The sequence below is a fragment of the Oreochromis aureus genome, linkage group 23, assembly GCF_013358895.1.
Source record: "Oreochromis aureus strain Israel breed Guangdong linkage group 23, ZZ_aureus, whole genome shotgun sequence".
NCBI lineage: Eukaryota > Metazoa > Chordata > Actinopteri > Cichliformes > Cichlidae > Oreochromis > Oreochromis aureus.
In genome coordinates this window covers 41,750,311-41,772,302 of record NC_052963.1, presented here as the reverse complement: position 1 = coordinate 41,772,302, position 21,992 = coordinate 41,750,311, and the positions used below count along the sequence as shown (strand labels likewise).

The following is a 21,992-nucleotide window of genomic DNA, read 5'->3' as shown; positions in this document are numbered from 1 at the left end:
CATATTCAAACCGAACCTGCTATACGGCGTACGCTATTCTTCACCTGCTCTTTCGCACTTGTTACCAGAACGCTACGTGTTGGCTGCTTCCAGAGTGTGATGTGTAAGCACAGCTTTAGTACGTGTAATTGTGCAAACCTCTCCCATTGCGCGTACACAAACAGATCCTTCTGGGTGTGGCAGAGATGTAGCATCATGAGTTTGTGCAGGAAAATCAGAATGAGTAAAAGAGTAAGTGGAACAACGCAGTCTGCAGTTAATCCATTAAGGTCTGTGACTAGGAGGGGTTTAGGGAGGAGAAGCTGGGCTGAAGACAGGGCAGGAAGAGTTCATGACAATTAGCCAGCTCTCTGCTTTCAGAATTAGCAGGTTGGAAGCACAGGATGAAAATACTTCTGAGGTCCAGGCCTTACATCTCCAGCTCTACAACAGAGACTGTGTGAGAGTGTGACACGCTCCATGAATAAAATTTTTGTGTATGCCTAGAATCAGCTGTCCTTTTTGTGCGTGTTTATGGATAAGAGCCAGAGCCAATAAGCGAGATGGGGCTTCACATTGCTGACAGCGTGGCTGGCCCTGCTGGGTTATAGCCACAAAAGCTTTTTAACTTTCAAAATGTTGCAAAAGGAAAGAAATATCATTTATCTGCTTAAAAGCGATTTAGCGATCAGTCATCATCTAAAAGGCCAAATAATGCATCCAATCAAAACTAGGCACTTTTTGTGCAAAGTATGACAAAATGGAAATGCAATTAAAAAGAGTAGCCCGTTTAGTTATTAGCATTAATTGCTTTTTTTCATTTATCCAGTGCTGCATTGCAGTTTATGTGCGCTACACATAAACTGTACATAAAGACAGGCCAGAGATAATGAGCTGTACTGTAATATCCAATCTGGAGAGTGTCTCAACATGAATGCCCTTGATAGAGTATCTTAACCACTCCCCCCATCTGTCCACGCACAATATTATAATGCTCAGTGTATGTCCTTAAGTATGGCAGCAACATGGCTCCGTCTTTGATATGCGTCTGTGTACCGAAACTGCACGCACTCCATAACACCGCGCACTGGAAAGAACAGATTGTGTTTATAGCTGGTAGTCACTTTCATTGCCTTTTAAAATCATTGTCCTGTAGCGCAATCTAGCAAAATGACACACAAAGCAAGACAACTGCGAGGGACTATTTTCACTTTCAAATCATATTCTCATTTAGAGAAAAGGTTATTTGGTTCATATTACGGTGGAGAGAAAAACAACCTCCAAACACCGTCCATTATGAAATAAGAAAATTATCACCCACTTTATTTTACTGCCTCTACACACTGGCAGTTAAAAGTTGACAAAACACATAGACAAAAAATTTAAAAAATAGGCGTGATTTGTATGCAAGTCACTGCCATAGATTTGACTTTCTACTCCTTACCGCAGGGAATTAAAATGCAACAATAAAAACACAGTTTGGTCAAGAATATTAAAGGCTGTGGGGTGGAGAATGTCCTTTCCTGGGTCCTACCCAAAGCCTTTATTAAACTCAAAGGTCAGCGCAGGAGGATAAAAGATGGATAGAAGACAGAGGGTTTGTTGCCTGTACTATTCAGCTGCAAATTTTGCTTCTCTCTGCTCTGTGGCAGAAAAGATAAAAAGCACATCACAAAGGAAGAGAGACAGAGACGCACTTCTATTTTAATCCATTTTCATTGTGCTTCATTCTACATTACTCTGCCTCTCCTATGTTATGTACCGTGTGATCGGTACAAATCTCTAGACTGCAAGTGCCAGCATATTTTTTTATTCTGTCTGAAACAATAGCGAGCTTGTTCAGCCCATCTTTCCCCCTTGTGCGCGTGCATGTCTACTGCTCCAGCCTAATGGAAGGCGTAGTAAGGTTTCTCATTAGTATGTCAGCCACATGGCTTGGTTAGCTAGCTAGTTGTAGCTAAACAGACAGGCGGACGTTAGGGAAGAAGCAGAGAAACTGCGAAGCTTTAGTTCAGTACTAACATTTTTTTCTCCCTCTTTTTAAATAGTGTTTTATTTTTTCCACTGTGTTCATTTGGGAGCTAATTTGTCAACCTACTTGAGTGTATGGTTGAAATTCGCAACTTAAAATTGTATAAATACACATAGTGTTATTTCAGGTGTCAAGGTAGTTATTGTGTGTATAGTGCGTCCCCTGTGTTTTGACAGTAGATTATATATGTACAATATGGCCCATTCATGGGTTGCAGAGGTCGTAATTTAGTTTCAGACACTAAAAATTCACACTCACGTGATTTTCAGTGGATGGTTGGCTTTAAGACCTGAAAATAAGTACCTGTGCTGCTATTCTCAAATGCTTTGACATGTCAAAAAGTAGTGCCAGGTGGTCCAGTGGGACTGTAGGTCCCTTGTTGATTAAACAACTGTTTACCGCTATTTTTCAAATAAACATTGTATTTAATTAGTAGCTAGAGACTTGTAACTAACCATTACCATTTTTTAATACTAACCACAATCAATAAAAGTAATTTGCTTTCCAACTTTTCAGATTACATATGTATATTATACTGGAGTCTTGTATCAGGAAGTATTTTGAGCTGCAAGATGAGGAGATACCTCTCTTAGCTTAATGGATGTCCACTAGTTCCATTAGGTTTGCTGGGCCTCGCATAGCTGAAGGCTAGTTGAAACAAAACAGCAGGAGATTAAGAGTTGACAGCCTCTTATTGCTGCATAGAACACGAAGAAAAACAATATGATAATGTGCTGCGAAACTGATGATGTTTTGATCTCTTGGCAACCCGAGGATATAGCCACTGCAATATCAAATGAGGCTTTATGTTCATCTACAGCATAAGGTGTTTGAATGTGTTATAGAGTGGGAGCCAGAATATGTGTGCATGCGAATATATTATGTGTGCTAATAGGTATAGTAGGGTGTCAAGCAACATGTGTTTCCGTATTTGCATTCTGATTGTACGCATGTGTGTGTATGTGTGTTTGTATGTAGCCTTGTTTGAAGCTTCAGCCAAGAATTTCTGCCTGCAAGGTAACTGTGTTAAAGGGAAGCAAGAGCTCCCTCTTCTTGTCTGCCTGAGTTAGAGGCCAGGTGGACAAAATCAACCTGAGGCAGGTTTGGGGCTTGACAAAGCAGTTTAAGCTAGCTGCCCCCCACCCATTAATATTCATTATTACTAAACTGTAATCAATATTATCATAATTGTCAGAGTAATTGGCAGTATCAGTAATTATGAATTTAATATGATAGCAGCATTTTGATTAAATATGCTCGCTCTTCAACACAGTAAACCAGGGATGTGTGCCCTGCTGCTTAATGGTTAGATGTAGTTTGATTGTAGTTTGTAGGGGTTTTTTAAGAAGAGTAATTTGGAAGTTTGTTTTTTTGGTGGAGGGTTGATGAGGCTGGAGTAAAATAACTGTAGAAGAACGGCTTCTGAGGAGGAGGAGGAGAGGTGTACACATGGTTTGACGACTGCGGCAATCATGCAAATAACCTTGCAGGCGCGCTCCTACTAATACTCTCCTCCGTGCACGTGTTAAAGAGCGTGCTAATCGCGCATAATTATCAACAGTGAAGTATTTCATATATGCGAACACGAAACCTCCTTAAAAACCTTCCCTGGCACCTGTCTCCCCGCGCGATGCTTCCCTGCCATCCCGCGTCGTGGACCACACGAGCCTGCCTCCCAGGCTCTCATCCGCGAGCGCACCGCCCCGTCCTCACCTCCGCAACCAATGGGAGAAGGCGCGCGAGATGACTGGACATTCCGTAAATGGCTTTTGGGGGAAAGGTAGACGGTGTTTGCTCGCCGTGAATCTTTTGCTTTTGAGCGCTTTCCTTCCTCTTGACGCGGTGTTTGTTTTAGTTGAAGGGGAGTGCCTTTTTGTCTTTTTGCGCTGGCCGAGGGCTTCCACACACACGCGCGCGGTTTCGCTTCTGTTTTGTTTTGGGGGTTTCCTTTTTTTCCTGTAGACTCACTACACCACGACCCCGGTTCATTCATCCCCTTTAAAAAACAAGCCGCTACTCCTCTGTCCGACTCTCCTCCCTGACTTCGCCGGCTTTTATAGTTTATCCACCGAGAACACCGACACCGACAGCCCGTCACAAGAATGGTCATGGTGAGTAGATGTCGTAGTACTCGCTTGTGTTTTTATTGTGCCACATGAGCTTTATTTCCCTGTGACCATGCAGCCTATCGCAGCGGTAAAATAAATAAATAAATGAATACATAATAATAATAAAATGTCGGGACAAAATTTCTTTAAGCTTCTTACTGTAATTAACAAAATTACAACAGTTAACACGTTTAAAGACGTTTTTTCTCTTGCATTTTTTGGGATGCACCTGCTTGGACAGGTGTGCGCCGACTTCCCGCGGGTTCGTGTTCGTGGTTTCGTTCTGTTATATTTGAAGCCGTCGTAGGTTTAAAAGGTCTAAATCGGCATTAAAGTAATCGAACATTATTTAAAACAAAAACTTTTCTTTTGCGTGTGCGTAAGTGTCTGCGTGTGAAGTAGGGAGACGGAGTGAGGGAGACAGCGATGGCCTGTATGCACACACAGTCGTATAAATGTACGGGGGATTTTAACATGCAACCCAGTAATAGCTAATTTATATACACAGTGCTGCGCAGGCATCCTATTACCATAGCGCCTGAGGCTGTAAGAGCTCTGCTCCGCGCTGCTCACTCAAGCACAGACAGACCTCAGCAGCGATTGATTGCTTTGCTGGGATTCAGAGAGCCTTTTCTCTGCCAAACCGGGCTGCGGCTGGCGTGTGCCGAGGAGGGCTCGGAGCCAGCCAGAGAGCGAAGGTGTTAACACTGATGGAGGGGAGGTGAGGCCGAGGGCTGACGGGCAAGCCGAGAAGCCAATCAGAGACTCTAAAAGAGAGTCGGGGGGGTGGGCGTGGGCGGGCTCTGACCTTCCAGCTGAGCAGGCGAATGGGCAGGTGGTTGTGGGAAGGAGGGGAGGGTTGGTGGGGAGAGGGGGTGGGGGCAAGGAGGGAGGGTGGTAGGAGGGAGAGCCTTACTGCAGCCCAGCACTCACATCCATTCTGCTCTCAGCATCTGTGGAAGAAGGCGATGTTTGCTCCGTACACCTCTAGCACGCTGCTCTCTGCTCGCTGCTAAGACTCAGAATCAGGCAGAGAGGAAGAGTGCAGAGGAGAGGAAAAATAAGGAGACTGTGTCAGAGTAGACTAAGAGAATAAGAGTTTTAAAAAGAGTAGGGGATTTTTCTTTTCTGAGGCGTTGCTGTAGCTGTTGTGTGAGGAGAGAGAGAACGTGAGACAACGGCCAGCATCTCCCAAATGGAGTGGAATGGGTTTAAGATGGTAAGGAAGGCTACGGGCAGCCTGCCACTATACTCGAATGTACGATGATAACTGCTGGTTAATTTTGAGCATCCTATAGTGAGCTGAGTAGCTTGTAGTTGTAGATATACTGTCCACCCACAGTCAGTCAGAATGATTCTTCTTGCTCAGCGAGCGCTGCGATACTGTTGAACTATTGTTGTGCAGAATGTTAAGTTCCTTCTTACGGGGACGAGGGCTACAGCGGGGGTTACACTGTAGGATCGTGGGCAGAATGAAAAATTGAGGGAGGCAGATGGAGGGACGGAGACGGATATCGGGCTAATGGGAAACGTGTGGAGGCAGGAAATAGGGAGGGAAGGGTTAAAAGAGGGGAACAGCACCCATTTTATGTTGAAGTCAGGGCTGTGTAGGTGTCCCCTGTTTTTCCAGCCTTTGCACCACTCTGAAATATTTACCTGTGTATAGTGCTGCAGAGGTAGATCGCACATGGTTGAGGGTTAAATGTCTTTTTACATGGTAAGGAAACTAGACTTTTTTGTGGGATTTGCCATTCATTTATGCAAAGTACTGCATGTAAGTTAAATGAGTAGCCATGTTATCTGTCACGCCGCTTGTATAGACAGTCCGAGGGTGTGCTGTCCATGTATTGTGCCAGAGCTGAAGAAAAGATGGGAGTAGGTGTGTGAGTTACGCGCATGACTGGATTACAATAGATTATAATGTCGTGCATTCTTTCTCTCAGTCTCAAGTTTTTGCCCCTTACAGCTATGTGTAAGTGCGTGCATGTGCGTGCGTGAGCTCACTTGTCAGCACAGGAGTGATGATTACAAGCTGTTTAAGTATTCTGCTTTGCCTGCTCTCGCTGAATTTCACTTTAACATTGCATCCATTTACCTCTTCATCCATCACATTCAAGCGACAGAGTGAGAGGTGGACTAATAAAACTAGCAGCCATTTTATCCCCAGTTGTTTTTTTACCTGTCAGAGACAGAAAGACAAAGTTGAGCCTCGTTGCCGATTCATCAACGCTACGACCGCAGAGTCATTATTATTATTTAGCATCTATCTTTTTTCAAAATGGTTCTCTTGCCATCATCAAAGTGGACTGACTCACTTGGGTATTTCCACTAGGAACAACAAAAGCATTTGTCAGCAAGTACGTTTATTTGCGTACTGGCTAGTTTTCCTTCGGATGTAATCAAAATGCTAATTGAAAGGAAGGCGACTCTTCCTTAGGTGCTGCGGCTAGGGGCACTAGCTGGCATGCTGGCAGCCGTAGTGTAGCATGGGTGTAGAGGCCTGTATCACAGGGAGAGTGGCGACGTAAGAAGGCAAACGTAGGGGTGTGAGAGAAAGCGTGTGTAGCATTTAATTTGTAGATACAGACACGACTTAGTTTGGAAGAGGTGGACGCACAAGGAGAATGACAAGGACCAGTGGGAGAGTGAGTGAAAAAGTGGAATATTCATTAGTATTGGAGGTATTAGATGAGTGTGCATCCATGAAGCCTCCTGATGGGAACCAGTGGGGGACTTGCTCTAGAGACAGGCCATCATTTTACAAAAATACACACAGATACACACAAATGCGCAGTGGCTCTGTTACCCCGAGGCAGAATACCACGAGCTCGAAGGTTACACATCAACGCTAATAGGGCGGGGTGTATGAGGAATTTATTAGCTACAGTGCACTGACCATGTGCTCGGGGATTTAAATGTAACTGAAGATCAAAGACACCTGAGACAAGAACAGATAGGTGTACGAGTATGTAGCATGTAAGGTTTTTGAAGGAACAATAGAAGTGATTTGCAGACACAGAGGAAAAATATATGGATGATAAGTTCACAAATACAGAACTAGAGCTACACAGACAATAAAGAAACACTGCTTCATCAGTTCAGTGACAGGTTAGCGTGCGCTTTTGCACGACTGGTTCTGTGTGTTTGTTTGATTGCGTGTGTGCATCAGAGGGCCGACTGACACGTGTACAGATGGAGAGTGACATTGTTAAGTAGAGCCTCATTAGAGACCAAGCAAATACATAAAGCGAGAGGGGTGAAGTGGTTCGGACAGAGGAACAGCTGCCTCTTAATCTTCTTTCCAGTTGTCTTTTACACAAACATCCGCTCTGCAAGATTTAATGTGAATGTTTGCGTTGCATTATTTACTGTTGACCAGACCTTTAACTGTTCCTGGTGTTATCATGATCATAGCGGGGTTTAAACTTAATCTTACGCTATTACCAGATTCACAGATATTTTGCCTTTGTAACTATATTTAATTACAGATATTAATAATAATGATAACAAAAAAATTAAACTTCTTCTTCTTTTTATTTTCAAACTTATATGTTTTCATATTTCAACTCGGTGAAATAATTTGCTTCCATACTGAAAGTTGCCTCCTCACCATTTGGGGCCTCTTATTACAAAGCTGACAAACTGAGGCAGAACACTCGGACCACTGATGTTCATCACAGAATAACAAAACCGCCCCAAAAACAGCCTCCTTTGACTTCCTTTAAACTCTTCTCCTGGGTCAGTGTTGATTTGCTGTTTGCTTTTAAGAGGATTTATCAAAACTAGCAGCTTGTAATTTATACTGAAGATAAAAAAAATAGACTTTTAGGTTTAAGTGAAAAATTTGTATTGTCCCTGGTTATGCATTGCTCGTCAGCACTAATTTCTTACCAAGTTTCGTAAAGTTTACTTTAGACAAGGACAAATGCAAAATAAGCAGAAGGCCTATGGCAGTCTTCTGTTTGTCGTGTTAAGAGAGCACAGTTATGGCTGTGCTGCTGTTACTGTTGTTGCTTCAGTTTTTACAGGCAGAGGTTCTTCACATCCACAGTAATTAGATGAAATGTCAAATGGTCACATTGTGTGCGTTGCGTGGTGTTGTTTATATACAGTATGTAGGTGTTACTGTGTCTCATACTGTATGTGCCGCCTCTCTAGCTGTAGGTGTAAATGGCCAGACCTATTCAGGCACATTAAAAAGGATTTATCAAAGCTGAGACACGTAGAGAGAAGTCAGCAAGGATAATGGCAACTTTAGTGCAGCGAGTCCAATAAAAACATCCTATAGAGAGTTTTTTCAGGAGACTTTTAGATAGATGTGATAGTGATGTGTGAACCAGAGAAAATGAGTTTAACTATGTATGCATCTGTGGAGATTCTGCAGGAATGAATATTCCTGATTAAAATCTGATAGTTTAATATTTTAAGAAGGTGATGACCAAACAGGTCGTACACCTGAAAAGATACAATTACCCCCCTACACAAACACAAAAAAAGAAATCAGAATTACCCCTGACAAAATATTTATTATCCCTTGAGACTAACACATCCCATTTATGTATAAATATGTAGCTGGCTGACATTTCAAAAGTAAAGATTTGATTTGCATGTGACATAACAGTACTAAGATGCCAGGATATTTGGTTTTGCGCTTACTTTGAGCCAAGAGCTTGTGCCACTGCTGCAGCGTATTTTGCGTGACGACATTATGCAATCTATCAGCTTTTTGGTGGTACATCGAAAAATATTTTGTTGTCTTTAAATGTCTTTTCCACTTTTCTTTAAACAAAAGCTGGATGGAAGCAGTTAATGAGCCAAAAGCCTGTTTGAATAAGAAGCTGCTGTAACAATCTCTGTCCCAATTAGCACGCTTTGGTTTTTAAATATTCCTTTTGTGCGAAGCCTAAACACACATGAAGACTCACAAAACGGTCACGTTGAAAATTTAATAGGCTTCCACAGTGATTTCCTTCATTTATTTAAAATGTTTTTTTTCCCTCTCTTTTTTTTAAAAAGCTAGAAATTTGAGAGGCATGGCGAGGCATTCTGCTGTGAGGGGAACAGCATTCACAAATACTAGACCTAATTCCTTTGGCAGCAGCTCAAACTGCTACAGACAGACACATAATCAGCTGGGGAGTGTTAGCGCCTCAGCCCACTAGCAAACACAGGACCGAGCCCTTGTTGTGCATCGCTGCTTTTCAGAATAAATATCCCGATGGAAAATACAGTGGGAGGAAAGAGGTATTCATGGGTATATGGCTCTTTGTTCAGTCAAAAATACAGAAAGAGAGAGGAACACTGGCTTTCCTAGCTACTTTACTGCTCGTTCTACTCGATCCACTCTCTCCCTCATCTTCTCTATGTCCCTCGCCCCTCCTTCTCTTTCTCTCATCCTCCACTGTACCCTGTGTGTTTTGGTATTCATACAGATGTTTGGATTTGACTGGCAGTTTCTCCTGAGACTGTGCACAAGCGGCTGACTCGTCTCATCTGCATTTTGCATCCCAGGAAAAAAGGGAACAGAAAGCAGTGGAAAGCATCAGCAGGCAGACGGGCTGTGTGTATGTGTAAGAGTGAGAGCGTGTGTGTACACGTTGCCTGTTTTTTTTCCTATTTTTTGGCTTTGGCAGCTTAACTGGCCCCAGTGCTGTAGCCGTGTGATGTTTAAAGGACGTTTCAAGGTCATGCTTTCGACAGGCCTCACCGCCTCTGACATATTAAACATTTATATATTTCTGTAGCCAGATGAATTATAGATTGAACATGCAACTGAACATGCTACAAAATGGCACCATTGTTGCTAGTAATAGACACATTAAGGCCTACAAAAACAGAATGCCACACGGCGTCATTTAGAGTTATCTTCAGTAGCAACGCGAACACAAGGAGAAAAAGACCAGTGTTGCCATATGGAATAAACCAAGACACTAGGAAATCTATATATATATATATATATATATATATATATGTATACAATAAACACAGGAAGAAGAGGTTGATAAAAAGACTATTTTCCCCGAGATCAACCATAGTTACCCAGCGTAGGTTCAGCAGCGCTAGCTAACCACGCAGATCTGGGATGGCATCTCTGATAATAGATTTGTTTGTCCCGAAAGGAATACGGATGATTACAGTAAACTCATTTTCCCTTAACAATTGAGAGGAATGTCATCCCTCCTAAACAGTACACCTTGATGGAAATGGAGGATATGGTACATCAGATCCTTATCGTAACCGACAAACGTCAGGAGTAGTCATGATCAGCACCTGTCAAGTCGATACTGGAGGTACAGAGAGAGAAAAGAAAAGGGGAGAGAAAATTGGAACGGTAGGAAGGTAGATTTGTGCTATCTTGTAGATGCACGGCTCTCCGGCACATTCTGTCAGACTAAAAAGCGCTGTTGCAGAATTTTCCGTGGCAATCAGCCACCTCCCTCTATACATTGTCTCCTAAGCATACGCCACAGTATATGAACAGAGATAGTCTCCTGTAGACATTTTCAATTACTCTGCACTACGTAGCAGTAGGGGGGGATTAATCTGTTCGTTTGAATGCACGCCACACTTAATGGTTTAGCTGGTGTGCCGCGGGCCTCGTCTGTTAGCTGTGCTGGTATACATGTAGGCTTGTGTGTCTCGCTCTCCTATCTTCGTGCTGCAGTAGAAGCCATTTATGATTGCACCACTCTCACATCGAGTTAAACTGAGATTAGACTTTCACAGACGACAAGTCAAACTCCAGACTGATTGTGTAGCTACTAGTACAGGGAAACTTTATAGTTTTAGAAAAGTGACTGAAATATTAAGGTATCAGACTCGAGGCATATTCAAAAGACGGCTATTTTTTTAGGTTTATATGGTAGTTAATGTAACAAAAGCTTTAAATGATGCCAAGATTCTATCTGTACCAAAGACCCAAAAGAGCAAAATACATATGCGTGAAATAGGCATGAAATAGTTTGCTATTTCAATATCGCTTAGCATAGGACGACGATTACCGAGCAATCGCCACTGGATTGCTGTAAAGTTTCAGCTTGTCACTCTATCAGTGAAGCTGTAACCTCCTCTGCCTCTACACGTAGCTTTGAGTTATTCATTGCCTTCATCAAACTGTTTACTCATTAAGACAGATGACGGACGGCTGTCCTTTTCCCTTGCAGCTATTTGATTATACGAGCTCCGGTTCAGAGTCGAATCAATAACCAGATTAGTTCAGCGCACACATGTACACACCAGCATACACTCACATAGTACCCAAGGCTGTAGAATGAATTCTCGAGTACAACGGTCATTCGGTGTCTATGTGATTTAGCTCTATGCCTTTGCTGCAAGGCAGACGCACGCGCACGTACGTGCACACATACGCACACAGGCAGGCCGTGTCTGAGATGCAGCTGATGGGGGAAACAGTGATTAGATTAGGAAGAGCACTGCCTCTGCTTAGCAGCCAGGCAAGTGTTCCTGTCTCTCCCTTGTTCTCTCTGTGAGTGCTGTGCTGTAGGTTTTGTTCTTATCGTATACCCCCAGGCTGTTTATAGCTTTTTAAATACCTGTTAAACAAAGCCAATATTACCACTTCCAGCCTCAAACCAGTTTTAATTAGACCCACTACTGTGAATTATGCTGAAAATTGAGTTCAGTCAGAGGAGTGTACAAGTTTCTTATTTTGTTGGTCTCCCCTTATGGGGAGGTTACTTTTAGCATGACTAGAAGGTAGTGCAAGCAAGTAATATGCGTTAGGTTGCGATACCGTAACATTGCTGAATTGCTTATTTTCGACCCAACATGTGCAGGTGGGCACAGTAACAGGGAGAATGTTTGAGAGGTTGAGTGAATCTTGTGTATTTGTGCATGATGCCATATGTTTGTTTATGTATGCACTAGTTTTCCTTAGTGTGTTTTGCTAAAGATAGGAGGCAATCTCACTAAAATGGCTGGTTGCCTGCACAGGTGCGTGGCCGCGTTCACCTGCCAGCTACTTGTGGAGGTGGTGTCCTCGCTCATGACACATGGTGCTGACTCAGTCAGATGAGCCCGCTTGCTCTGCCTGCCTCGTTGTGGGTTTTTGCGTCCTCTGTCCCCCACCCCCCTGTCCCCACCCGGCGAAAAGCAGCTTCAGCTCAACACGGAAATGAGCATTGTACAGAAACATAAGCTTTTCCCTGAAATGCAACTCAGAGTAGTACAAGTCTTTGTCATGGCGCTACTGTAGGTTCTGTTGCAGTGTCACAAGAGCCACAGTCTGTAAAAGTAACCGAATGTTAACCGAGCCATTGCAAACAGGATTTTCGTATTCTAAAAATGGATGGACACATTTTGTGTCATGTTAAATCACAGATATATCAGGGATCACAAACACAAACCTATTCTCCACCATCCATGGAAACGAGGTAATTACTTTGTGAATAAACCCCACATGTTAGATAGATACCATCTCCACTAAAACCTTTAACCACATTTACATTTAATTAAGGATGGAAATGGAAATGTAGCGGCTGAGACCATGATTTAGCCTCTTTAATCCACCAAAATGTTCTAGCTTAGGGCCTCGACAATGATCACTCCCATCAGTCACAGGGATTACAGCAGGACAGACAGCGATGCACAGCAGAGACGTCTTGCTGATTTGACTGAGCTGGAAGCTGAGGTGCTGGCCGCACTAGCTAGAAGTGGAACAAAGGCTGGGAAGCTGTTCATGGGATTTGATGCTGTTCAGGGGAAGACCGCTGTTGGGAAGATGGCACTGCAGTGACTTGCAGCTCAGGGCTGAGAAATAGGGGTCAAAGGCATCGAGCAAGGGACTACCCCCTGGCACGGGTGTGAAACTAGAGGAACTGTGATGAGGACCAGAGAGGCGAGGCCGGGGCTGGGGCTAAGGGACAGGGACTTGGACTGACAGGCAAGGCCAGGCCTTCAATTCCAAGGCCCGGTCCCCTGTGCTCCAGGCTTCAGCCAAACAGCTAGGCAGGTGTCCAGCTGATCTCATGCGCCCACAAGGGAGGAACTGCAGAGCACCAGTCACTGGAGCTCAACAAATTGAAGTGTCATCTCCAGAGTCAAGATGCTCACCAATTTTCTGCATGCGTTGGTGCAGAGTTGGGATTCAGCCAGTGGACAAATGGCTTCAGTTCCGCCTACAGTTTGGCTGAGCAAAGGAGACTGTGGCGTGTGTGTCTGTGTGTGTGAATGAGAACGACTGTACGGTATGTATAGAGCACTGCAGGTCCCCAGAGTCTCTGTGCTTAAAGGATGCTCTCTGTGTGGAGAATATGCATTTAAAAATTACATATAAGTGATTGGACCAGATAAATCTGAACAGAGTGGAGAAAGTTAGATGACTCCTTCATATACATTCAAATGCAAAGTGTGTCAGTATTTACGTTGAGCCAGACTCTCAGAAACAAGTGATACTGAGGAATACATCAGAGCTTCATCATCTGAAAATAAGAACACTGGGTCGTCCTATAATTGTCTGTGAAATGTAGATCTTGAGATACCCTGCAGCAATTGGCCCTATCCTATCATCTCCTGACCTCTGACCTTACACAAGTATGTGCTGATTACCCAGGGGCTGCGAGGAAGTGTGTGGGAAAGCTGCATCGATCTCACTGGAAGACTGAAACATCACAAAAAAGAAGAGAGAGGAGAAAAAAAGTCAAGCCAAAGTTAAATGAAAAATTGCTTACGTACACGTCTCGCGCGGTCTGGAACATTTATTATTCTGAGTCACACAGAGAGAAAAGAGGTGGAGGAGGATAGAAGAAGAGAAGAATCCATTTGGTAAAGTAGATGCAGATCAATGAGACTGGAGGCAGGCACACTGTAAAATGTAATATTGTGTTTAATTAAAAATATTAAATAGGCTGAACTCAGTTTTTATCAATTTGTTATTAGAACTCAATTTAAATAAGTTACCAGTACTTTTTATGCAAAAACGCTGATAAACTCCATTTATTTGAGTTGTCTTAACTTAGAAAAACTAAGTAAGCTGGAAGTTTTGCTTCTCAGTGCGGAAGGATGAAAGATGTGTTTTGAAAATGCCACGTGACTACAGTCCTCCTCCCTCTCGGATCAGTCCGCATGTTCACGGTGCATTTTTTATGGAATATGTTGAGCAAACCTGGAGAAGCGTCAGCTCAAGATATTATTGTTGTCATTGCTGTGGATCTTTACCTGATACACTGACTTGGTGAGTAAATGTTTACTCTTATTCAAACTGATTTGTGGCTTCTCTTAGTTTAGCACCAGGTTTAAAATCTTGCTAGCTAGTTAGTGTTAGCCTAGCGTTGCTGCTGCCGCTGGGCTCATGTTACTTAAAAATTAACACCACAGCCTTAAAAACCTTACATAAAACTATGTGGTGAAATTTTCTGTTGATTGTTTGAAATAAATAAGTGAGATAAGAGCCCAGACAAAATTCTTCGGGAGGTGCAGCCGTTAGGGGTGGGGTAGGTGTGGGATGTGGGGGTGGATAACAGAGCTCTCGAAAGCGTGGAAGCACTTTTGCAAATATGTGATATTTTGATAAATTAAGTAGATATTTGAGCATTACACAGCTACATTCTCGCCTGAAAATATCTTAAAAGGTTATTTTGTGACCCAGAAAGGGTAGTCTGGGGAAAAGGAGGATCGCATTTGTCGGCCACGGTTGTCGGAGCCTGTGCGCACTTGTAAGCGCGGCAATGGCGGAGGCGCCGCTGAAAAACTTATTACTTTTTCTGGGTCACAAAATAAACTTTTAAGATATTTTCAGGCGAGAATGTAGCTGTGTAAAGCTCAAATATCCGCTCGATTTATCAAGACATCACATATTTGCAAAAATGCTCCGACGTTTTCGGAGACGTCTATTTTTTTTTCATGCTTTGTGGCAGCTTTAGAACATCTGTGGCATCTATTAATGTCAAATCTAGCCTTTATTTAACAACATAAGCAAACTCTATGTTACAATGATTGCACAGCCATTAAGGATCAAATCAGTTTCTGAAAAATGTTCTGTTTTTTCTCCCTCTGCTTGCTTCTTACTGTCTTTGAGGCCGATCGGGACCAGCACTCCTGCTGTTGGACAGAAAGACATCAACTCAGTGGTAAGTATTTTGGTTTTCCAATATATTAGCAACTATCAGTGACATTTATATTAATCAGGCTGAACTTTAATCATACTTTAGATCAGCCTGTTTTACTTATTGTTTTATTTGTGCTTTGGTTTGGGAAGTTGTTTCTTTACTGATCTTTTCCTGTCTTCTGTTATTAGACTTGAGATATGACTGCACTATGCTGTTGCTGGTGACTCCAGTTAATTCTACAAGACATGCTGTGTAAGTAAACAAACAACAACAGTTTAGTCTGCATTTCTTGAAAGATCACATCCCCAAACTTAGTTTAGAGGGTCTACACTGTATATAGTGAAGTCTGCAAGTTTTCTAACAGCAAAATTTGTTTTGTGCCCAAAATCATTTTGCACATCATTAGAATGAAAGTTATTGGCCATGTTTGCATAGCCCTTTTTAAAATGATGCTTTCATGACATTATTGTATGCTGGGTGGTGGTCACTATGCAGACTGACAATTGGGACATTGAATGTCACCTCTCCGGTGGGGAGGGAGCCTGAGATCGTCTAAATTGGAGTCTGTTCTATACCAAATGCAGAAAAAATGTTTTAAGAAAGCAATTAAGTTCATGTTCCAAAAATATGACTATTTGCTTGCAGGACACCAGGAGAGATGAGTCCTCCGTCACAGATGGTGTGGTCAGTGAAGATGGTCGCCTGCAGGTTCAAGCTCATTGCATCTCCAACCCACATCCACTGCCAGTGTACTTAAGGGAAGTTAAAGACTTTCTTCTGCACCTACATTTGGATCACCTCGATCCATGACAGTCATTCAGGCAGTAATGCCTGGACTGGAAACAAGCCATCCTTAAAATAATACAACATTCCAGCTCATGTGTTGGAATGCAAAACAAATGTGTTGTTTAAATTAGAGACTGCACTTGTGACAGAACAATAAATATTTTATTCTGATTATATAAGTAATGTAAGTACAAAACAAACTGTGGTAGGCCTAAACTTATTTTCAGAATAATTACATCTGAGACTTTGTTTCATTGTAAGATTATAACAGTGATGGCAATATAATTGTTTGTTGTTCAGCAGAACAGTGTCCAGTATGTTGGCTGTTGTACTTTGTGTTTGAAAATAAAAGTTGGGCTCATTTTAACATCATTACAAAAATTGTTGTTAATTATTTTTAATCATATTCATGTTACCACAAATTGTTTTTTTCATTTAGTTGAGCTTAACATTTTTGTCAGTAGGTAAACAATTAGTATTGTACAGTCAGAAATATCAAGTTATTGTTAATACTGCAGACTTGCAATGTATAAGTTGTCCTAACAGTCATCTTAAGTAAGCTTTACTTAGTTTTTTTGAGGCAACGAGTTTCCATAATTTTTTTGAGTTCTGGGAACTAACAAGGCTGTACAGTGTACTCAAAATGAGTAAGTTGCCCTAACTTGGTCATCTTACGTAAACTTGATCCAATTTTTTTGAGTTCTGGGAACAAATGAGCTTGTACAGAGTACTCAAAGTAAATAAGTTGACCTAACTTAGTCATTTTTAGCTAAGCTTTACTCAATTTTTTTGAGGCAACGAGTTTCCATAATTTTTTTGAGTTCTGGGAACTAATTAGATTTTACAGTGCAGGCCAGAGTGCAACAGAGGAAGGGTGTGTGTGTGTGTGTGTGTGGGTTGGTGAGTATCTGTGATGTGTCTGTGTGTGTGCTTGCGTGCATGAGGCGTCCCAGATTACTTTCCCCGATTGATCCGGCCCAGCATCCGTCTGACCTGCAGGACATTTCAGAGCTCGGAAGAGGATGGTGGAGGTGGAGAGATGGCGAGAGAGAGAGAGAGATGGCCAGGAAGAAAAAGGAGAGGAGAGAAAAATAAAATCAATAGCTCGGAGAGCATTACACGGAACTCGACTGGCCGAGAAACTGAGATAGTAAAGTCGTATTAATCTCTTTGTGTCTCAGTCAGTTTGGTAAGAACTCCAATTCCGTTTCACTTTGTCGGACTGAGAGAAAGTTGAAGTTCGCTTTGTGGTAGCAAGAGGTGGGCACATAATTAGCAGTGTCTCTGTAGCTGACAGCAAATCCAGAATTTGACCTCATCCGTTCGTTTCTCATTTTAAAAACTGGTCAGTATTTTAAAGAATAAAACAAGTTGGAAAAGGCATAAGGAAATGGCAAATTATATAAAGCAAGATGATGAGGCAAAGTCAGATGGTTGCATGCTGGCTCCATTTTGTAGCTGCCAGGCAGTGTGTCTATCAGTGGAGAGATCCTGCAGCATACTGTCTGCTCCGCAGTCTCTACAGACTCCATCTATCCTGGCCAAGTCAGGGTAAATTGATTGTCTAAGCTCTGTAAGAGAAGGGGGGGCTGCACCAGGCCAGAAAAATAAAGTGGTAGCTTTATTGGCTAAAAGCGGAACAGGAGGGATAAATGTGAAACAGACAGGGAAGGAAGTTAAAACGCCTTTGTCATCTAAATTCTGGTAAAACTGTGCCAACGGTGTCTTAGGCAGGTGGAGAAAAGAAATGCGAGCTTGTCTTGTGCATGGTATGGAGAAAAAGGTAGACTAAAACGGATGGAAGCTGCGTGTGGGCCTAGTGTATTTCCCAGTGTTAGAGGAAAGCAAATGTATACACGTCTTCCCTGCTGGAGGTGGAAAAGGCTCGTCCTATTCAACTGCAGTGCCCAGATACCACTGGCTGGGAGCCCAAGGAGACAGGAAGCACTTTTGTGGCATAAAATATTAATGGCGTTATAGAGTGTATTGATTATATAATAACTTTTCCCAGCATCTGAGCACAGACTGAAATGTATTCCCTGAATAATTGAAAATGTATCCATGAGCAGTTTTTCATCTCAATGGTTGGTGAATGTAATTGCATTGCGCTCTTATTCCAGTGTTATTTGAGATTTTATCAGAAGACACACACGTGTGTTCATGTGATAAACACAAGGACAGTGAGACTACGAAGAAAAATGAAAGTGTGTGTGTGTGTGTGTGTGTGAGTGAGAGAGACTTCCTTTGTTTTATCGAATGGTTGAGCACTGAGCAGTGTCTCCAAAATGAGATGCACTTCTAAGAAAATGTAATATTCCTTTTGCCAGCATTATGCACCCTTCCACTATGCGTTAGCTGTTTAAATTGACTCATGTACATCTGCTTGCTGCTTCTTACATTTTTATCACCACATTTGTACATGCTATGATAACGCTGCATTGTCTGCTTGCTGCAGCACACAGCAATGTCAAATAAAAAGCTTTGCAGAATGGGTGAAAAAGATTTGGATGTTTCACCTCTGCCTAACGTTTCCTTTTTTCAGGGTAGCTACTTAACTTTACATTTATTGGGACATTTGTTTTAAATTGACTGTAGAGTATGTTGCCCTCTGCCCTCCTAATGAGATGAATGCTGGTCCACGATACTGTATGTGGTGGTTTTAAGTTGTGACTAATGTGGGTGAGTTGCTATCCCTCCAACTGCCCACTCTTGACTCTCTTAAATGATTTTAAATACACGCTTACTGGCTTTGGTACACCTGCATGACACTGACATTAGCATAACTAAAAGCCTGAAACACAAAAAAAATGTTTGTCATCAATTTGTCCCAGTCAGATTTGCAGATATTCAGCAGCAACCCTTTGGTCCTCGCCATATTAAAACAAAAGGTGGCTCAACTGATTTTTCCCCCCATACGATCCCAAAAAATCTGCATTTTTTGCCTCTGTCAGTCGGCAAGGAGAAGCTATATTTCTTGTCCTCCTTTCCACCCTGACCTCTCTGCCCCTCTGTATCTTCTTTTTCTCCTTTGAAGCTGACAGTTCACTCTCATTTAGACCTCCATTATGCATTCCTGCCTAAGTTTACAAGACACATTGACAACAGAACATGTACAGACTCTCTTCCTCCTCCCCCACCTCTGTCTCTCCCTTTCTTTGAAGTATTGGAAATGTCTTCCCCATTACTCAGCCCTTGCCTTTTCTACCTCCTCCCATCTGATCCCTCACTCCCGCTCTTCATCCCTCTGAAGGAGTAAATGAAGGCAGAGGTCATACCTCCTCTCTTCCTCTTCTCCTGCTAAATTGGCTGTTGTAGCATCTGTAGATAGCTGCAGGCATTTAAGCCCCCTGCTCTGGAGAGCCAGCGAACAGACTTCCTGCTCATTTGTGGCATTTTCTGTCTCTTCAACCACAGGCTTGTTTACCCACAGAGAGCAAGAGGGAAACCCTCATTATAAACCCTGCCAAGGTCATTGCAGTCACCACACCAATCTGCCAGCATCAACACACATTCGGATTTATTCTGCTGGCTCCGAAGGTGCTCGTGTCAGTTTTAATAAATGAAAGAAATAATAGATTCGGCCACATTTCTGTCTCATCAAATCCAGTGTTAGCATTTGAATTCGTTACGTTACGACAAACGAGAAACTAAACAGAGAGACAAATACGAAAACCCCTGAGCCACCTGTCTTTGTTTTATTACGGCTGATGGGGACTGCAAAGGTGCAACTGTGTTTTTCTAGTGAGCTGCCATTTTCTCAACATCCTCAACCCCTCCACTCCCCAAGTCCCACTACAACCCTAACCTTGTAAAGTGAGTGTATGATGTTGACGGTGGGCTGTGCATCCCTCCCTCCCTGTGCTCCGCTCCATAGGGGTCGACAGAGACACAGTGGCGTCAGGCAGAGCTCCCACAGCTCCAGGGCTGGGCAGAGAAGGGATTGCTGACACAGCCAAAGATGGTAAGGAGACTACTGCTGCCAAATGGATGGCCCAGCCATTTTACACACCCATGAAGTAATATGATCTGATGTTGCACTGTGTTCACATAAATGCACACTGGTCGGTGATGCTGCTGACTGAGACAGTTGGAACTTGAGCAGAGATTGATGGACGGGGCTGCGAGGGTAGAGGGGGCTGTGCACAGAAGAGTGAAAAGCTGACACGTTGATCCTGTGCATATAATTTAGGAAGCCGTTAACGAGTGTTGCACTTTGATGTCTCATATTTTCTCAGTTTACATGGAACCATTTACGTTTTAGTACTTAAAAACAGTTATTTACCATTCCATTAACATGCAAAGCTGCAAATGTGGGCAATTCTAAAAGACATCTGCTTTCCTAAAGTCTTACTCAATTTGCTCCTTCTTATATCCGGCTTTTAATTTGATTTTCTCTCTTGCGTCGAGGATTCGAGCAGCCGTTAAAAGTAAAAGCGATACGTCCCTCAGCCTGCGCTTTGCTTTAACTAAACGATGACTGTAACGTCACTGATGTAGTCCAGCCAATCTATTCGATACAGCGAACGGGTATTGACATTTTTCATCCTAATGGCGACAGCTTATATCAGCTCTTTTCTAACGCTCTCTCACATCCGTTTCATATGTTTTCAACAGCTGCACGCAGTTTAGATGCATTACTTTTAGCCAGAAGCGCTGGCGCTGGCTCGGCCTCCTACACAAGGAGCAGGATAACTTGTGAGTAAAAGAAGCCGCATCTCGAGCCGGAGAGCCTGTGAGTGCTGGCTATGTGTTGTACCCAGTCAGCAGGACATGCAGCGAGTCTGTTCTCAGCACTAGGCTCCACAGTGGGAGAGCAGGGACAGCCAGGGTGTTCACAACCAACATGAAGTGGACTGCTGAGCAGCACAAATGCTGGTGGGCAGGGACAACGAGAGGAATATAATTGGCTACTGGTACTCGGCAGGTCCCTGTTAATTAGAGGCAGCCATTTTGGTGTAAAAACCTCCTCAGAAAACGTCCCATGGAGTTGAAAGTCTCTCTGACAGAATGGAGCCCAGCAGGGAATGTAAACAGATTTAATAAGGCTCTCTCCAATCAACTCTGTTATGGCTAGATGCTATTCTCTCCTTCCTCTTCAGTCTCCCTCTCTCCCCCCGTCTTTCTCAGTCTGTCTCTGTATCTGTGTTGTGGTAGAGTGGTGAGTGAGTAGGGAAGGATACTGTCAAAAGAACAATTTGCATGCAGCTCTCATCTTGAGAGCTTTTAGACATCTCCCTGTCTGTTTGTTTTCTGCTGTGGGCTTGAGCCATTGTTCTCTCTTTGTATGTGTGATTGTGTGTGCCTTTGAGTGCGTGCCTCTTCCACTCACTGCAGATGCCACAGACTGCAAATACATGAAAGCGTGTGCTGGCGCGTGTGTGTGTGTTAAAAATAAGAAGATGGAAGCAGATTTAAGGCTGACGTGTTTTTGGTGCTGCTACTAAACACTAGACAGAGGAAAAGAAGGATACTGAATGATAAAAAGAATATTAAAGGTCAGGGAAGAAATGGATGCTTTAACCCATCCGAGCAGCCGTGTCCTATCCCTTAAGATTTTATTGGTCTAGTTGGTAGGAGGTAGAAATACTCACAGTTTTACAGATTCGGATAAAAACCACAGGCTCATTGTACTCTAGTTGTTCTCAACTCCTCATTAAAATGTACTGTTGACTTTTCTAGGTCATCTGTTTTGAATTCACTTTACTTACCAATTCAGCCAATTTTATGCATGCTTAATTATAATATTATATCACATTGTATATTATTAATAACATGTTAGTGGTGTTTGTACGGTAACTCAACAGTTAACGGTTTCATCTGCCATTTCATTTATTACCACACGTCGACAGATAAAAGCAGAGCGATTAAAGTGCACGCATCGTAAACTATTTCTGGACAAACTGGGAAATTTTTAAATTCTGCTTTGAGATATATTATTAGAACACAGGTCCGGCCTTTTGATAATCCAGAAATAGAGCGAAATACGACTCGAGTGTCGTCTCTCCTTTGCTAATACTAGCC

The 21,992-nt window shown here is 42.7% G+C and overlaps 1 protein-coding gene across 9 annotated transcripts in view; it reads left to right on the top strand.

Annotated features, from left to right (window-relative positions):
- The window catches only part of elavl4 (ELAV like neuron-specific RNA binding protein 4), a 77,649-nt gene that overhangs the window by 15,062 nt on the left and 40,595 nt on the right, over window positions 1–21,992 (top strand). For 5 of the 9 annotated variants that reach the window (XM_039607498.1, XM_039607501.1, XM_031733181.2 and 2 more), the window contains one exon: window positions 19,846–19,932. The exons of 2 other annotated variants lie outside the window; for them this stretch is intronic. In XM_039607498.1, coding sequence (XP_039463432.1) covers window positions 19,846–19,932 — 87 coding nt within the window. Of the gene's footprint in view, window positions 1–3,790; window positions 4,123–19,845; window positions 19,933–21,992 lie in introns of those variants that run through there. 2 more of the 9 variants (XM_031733182.2, XM_031733184.2) reach the window with 2 other exon arrangements.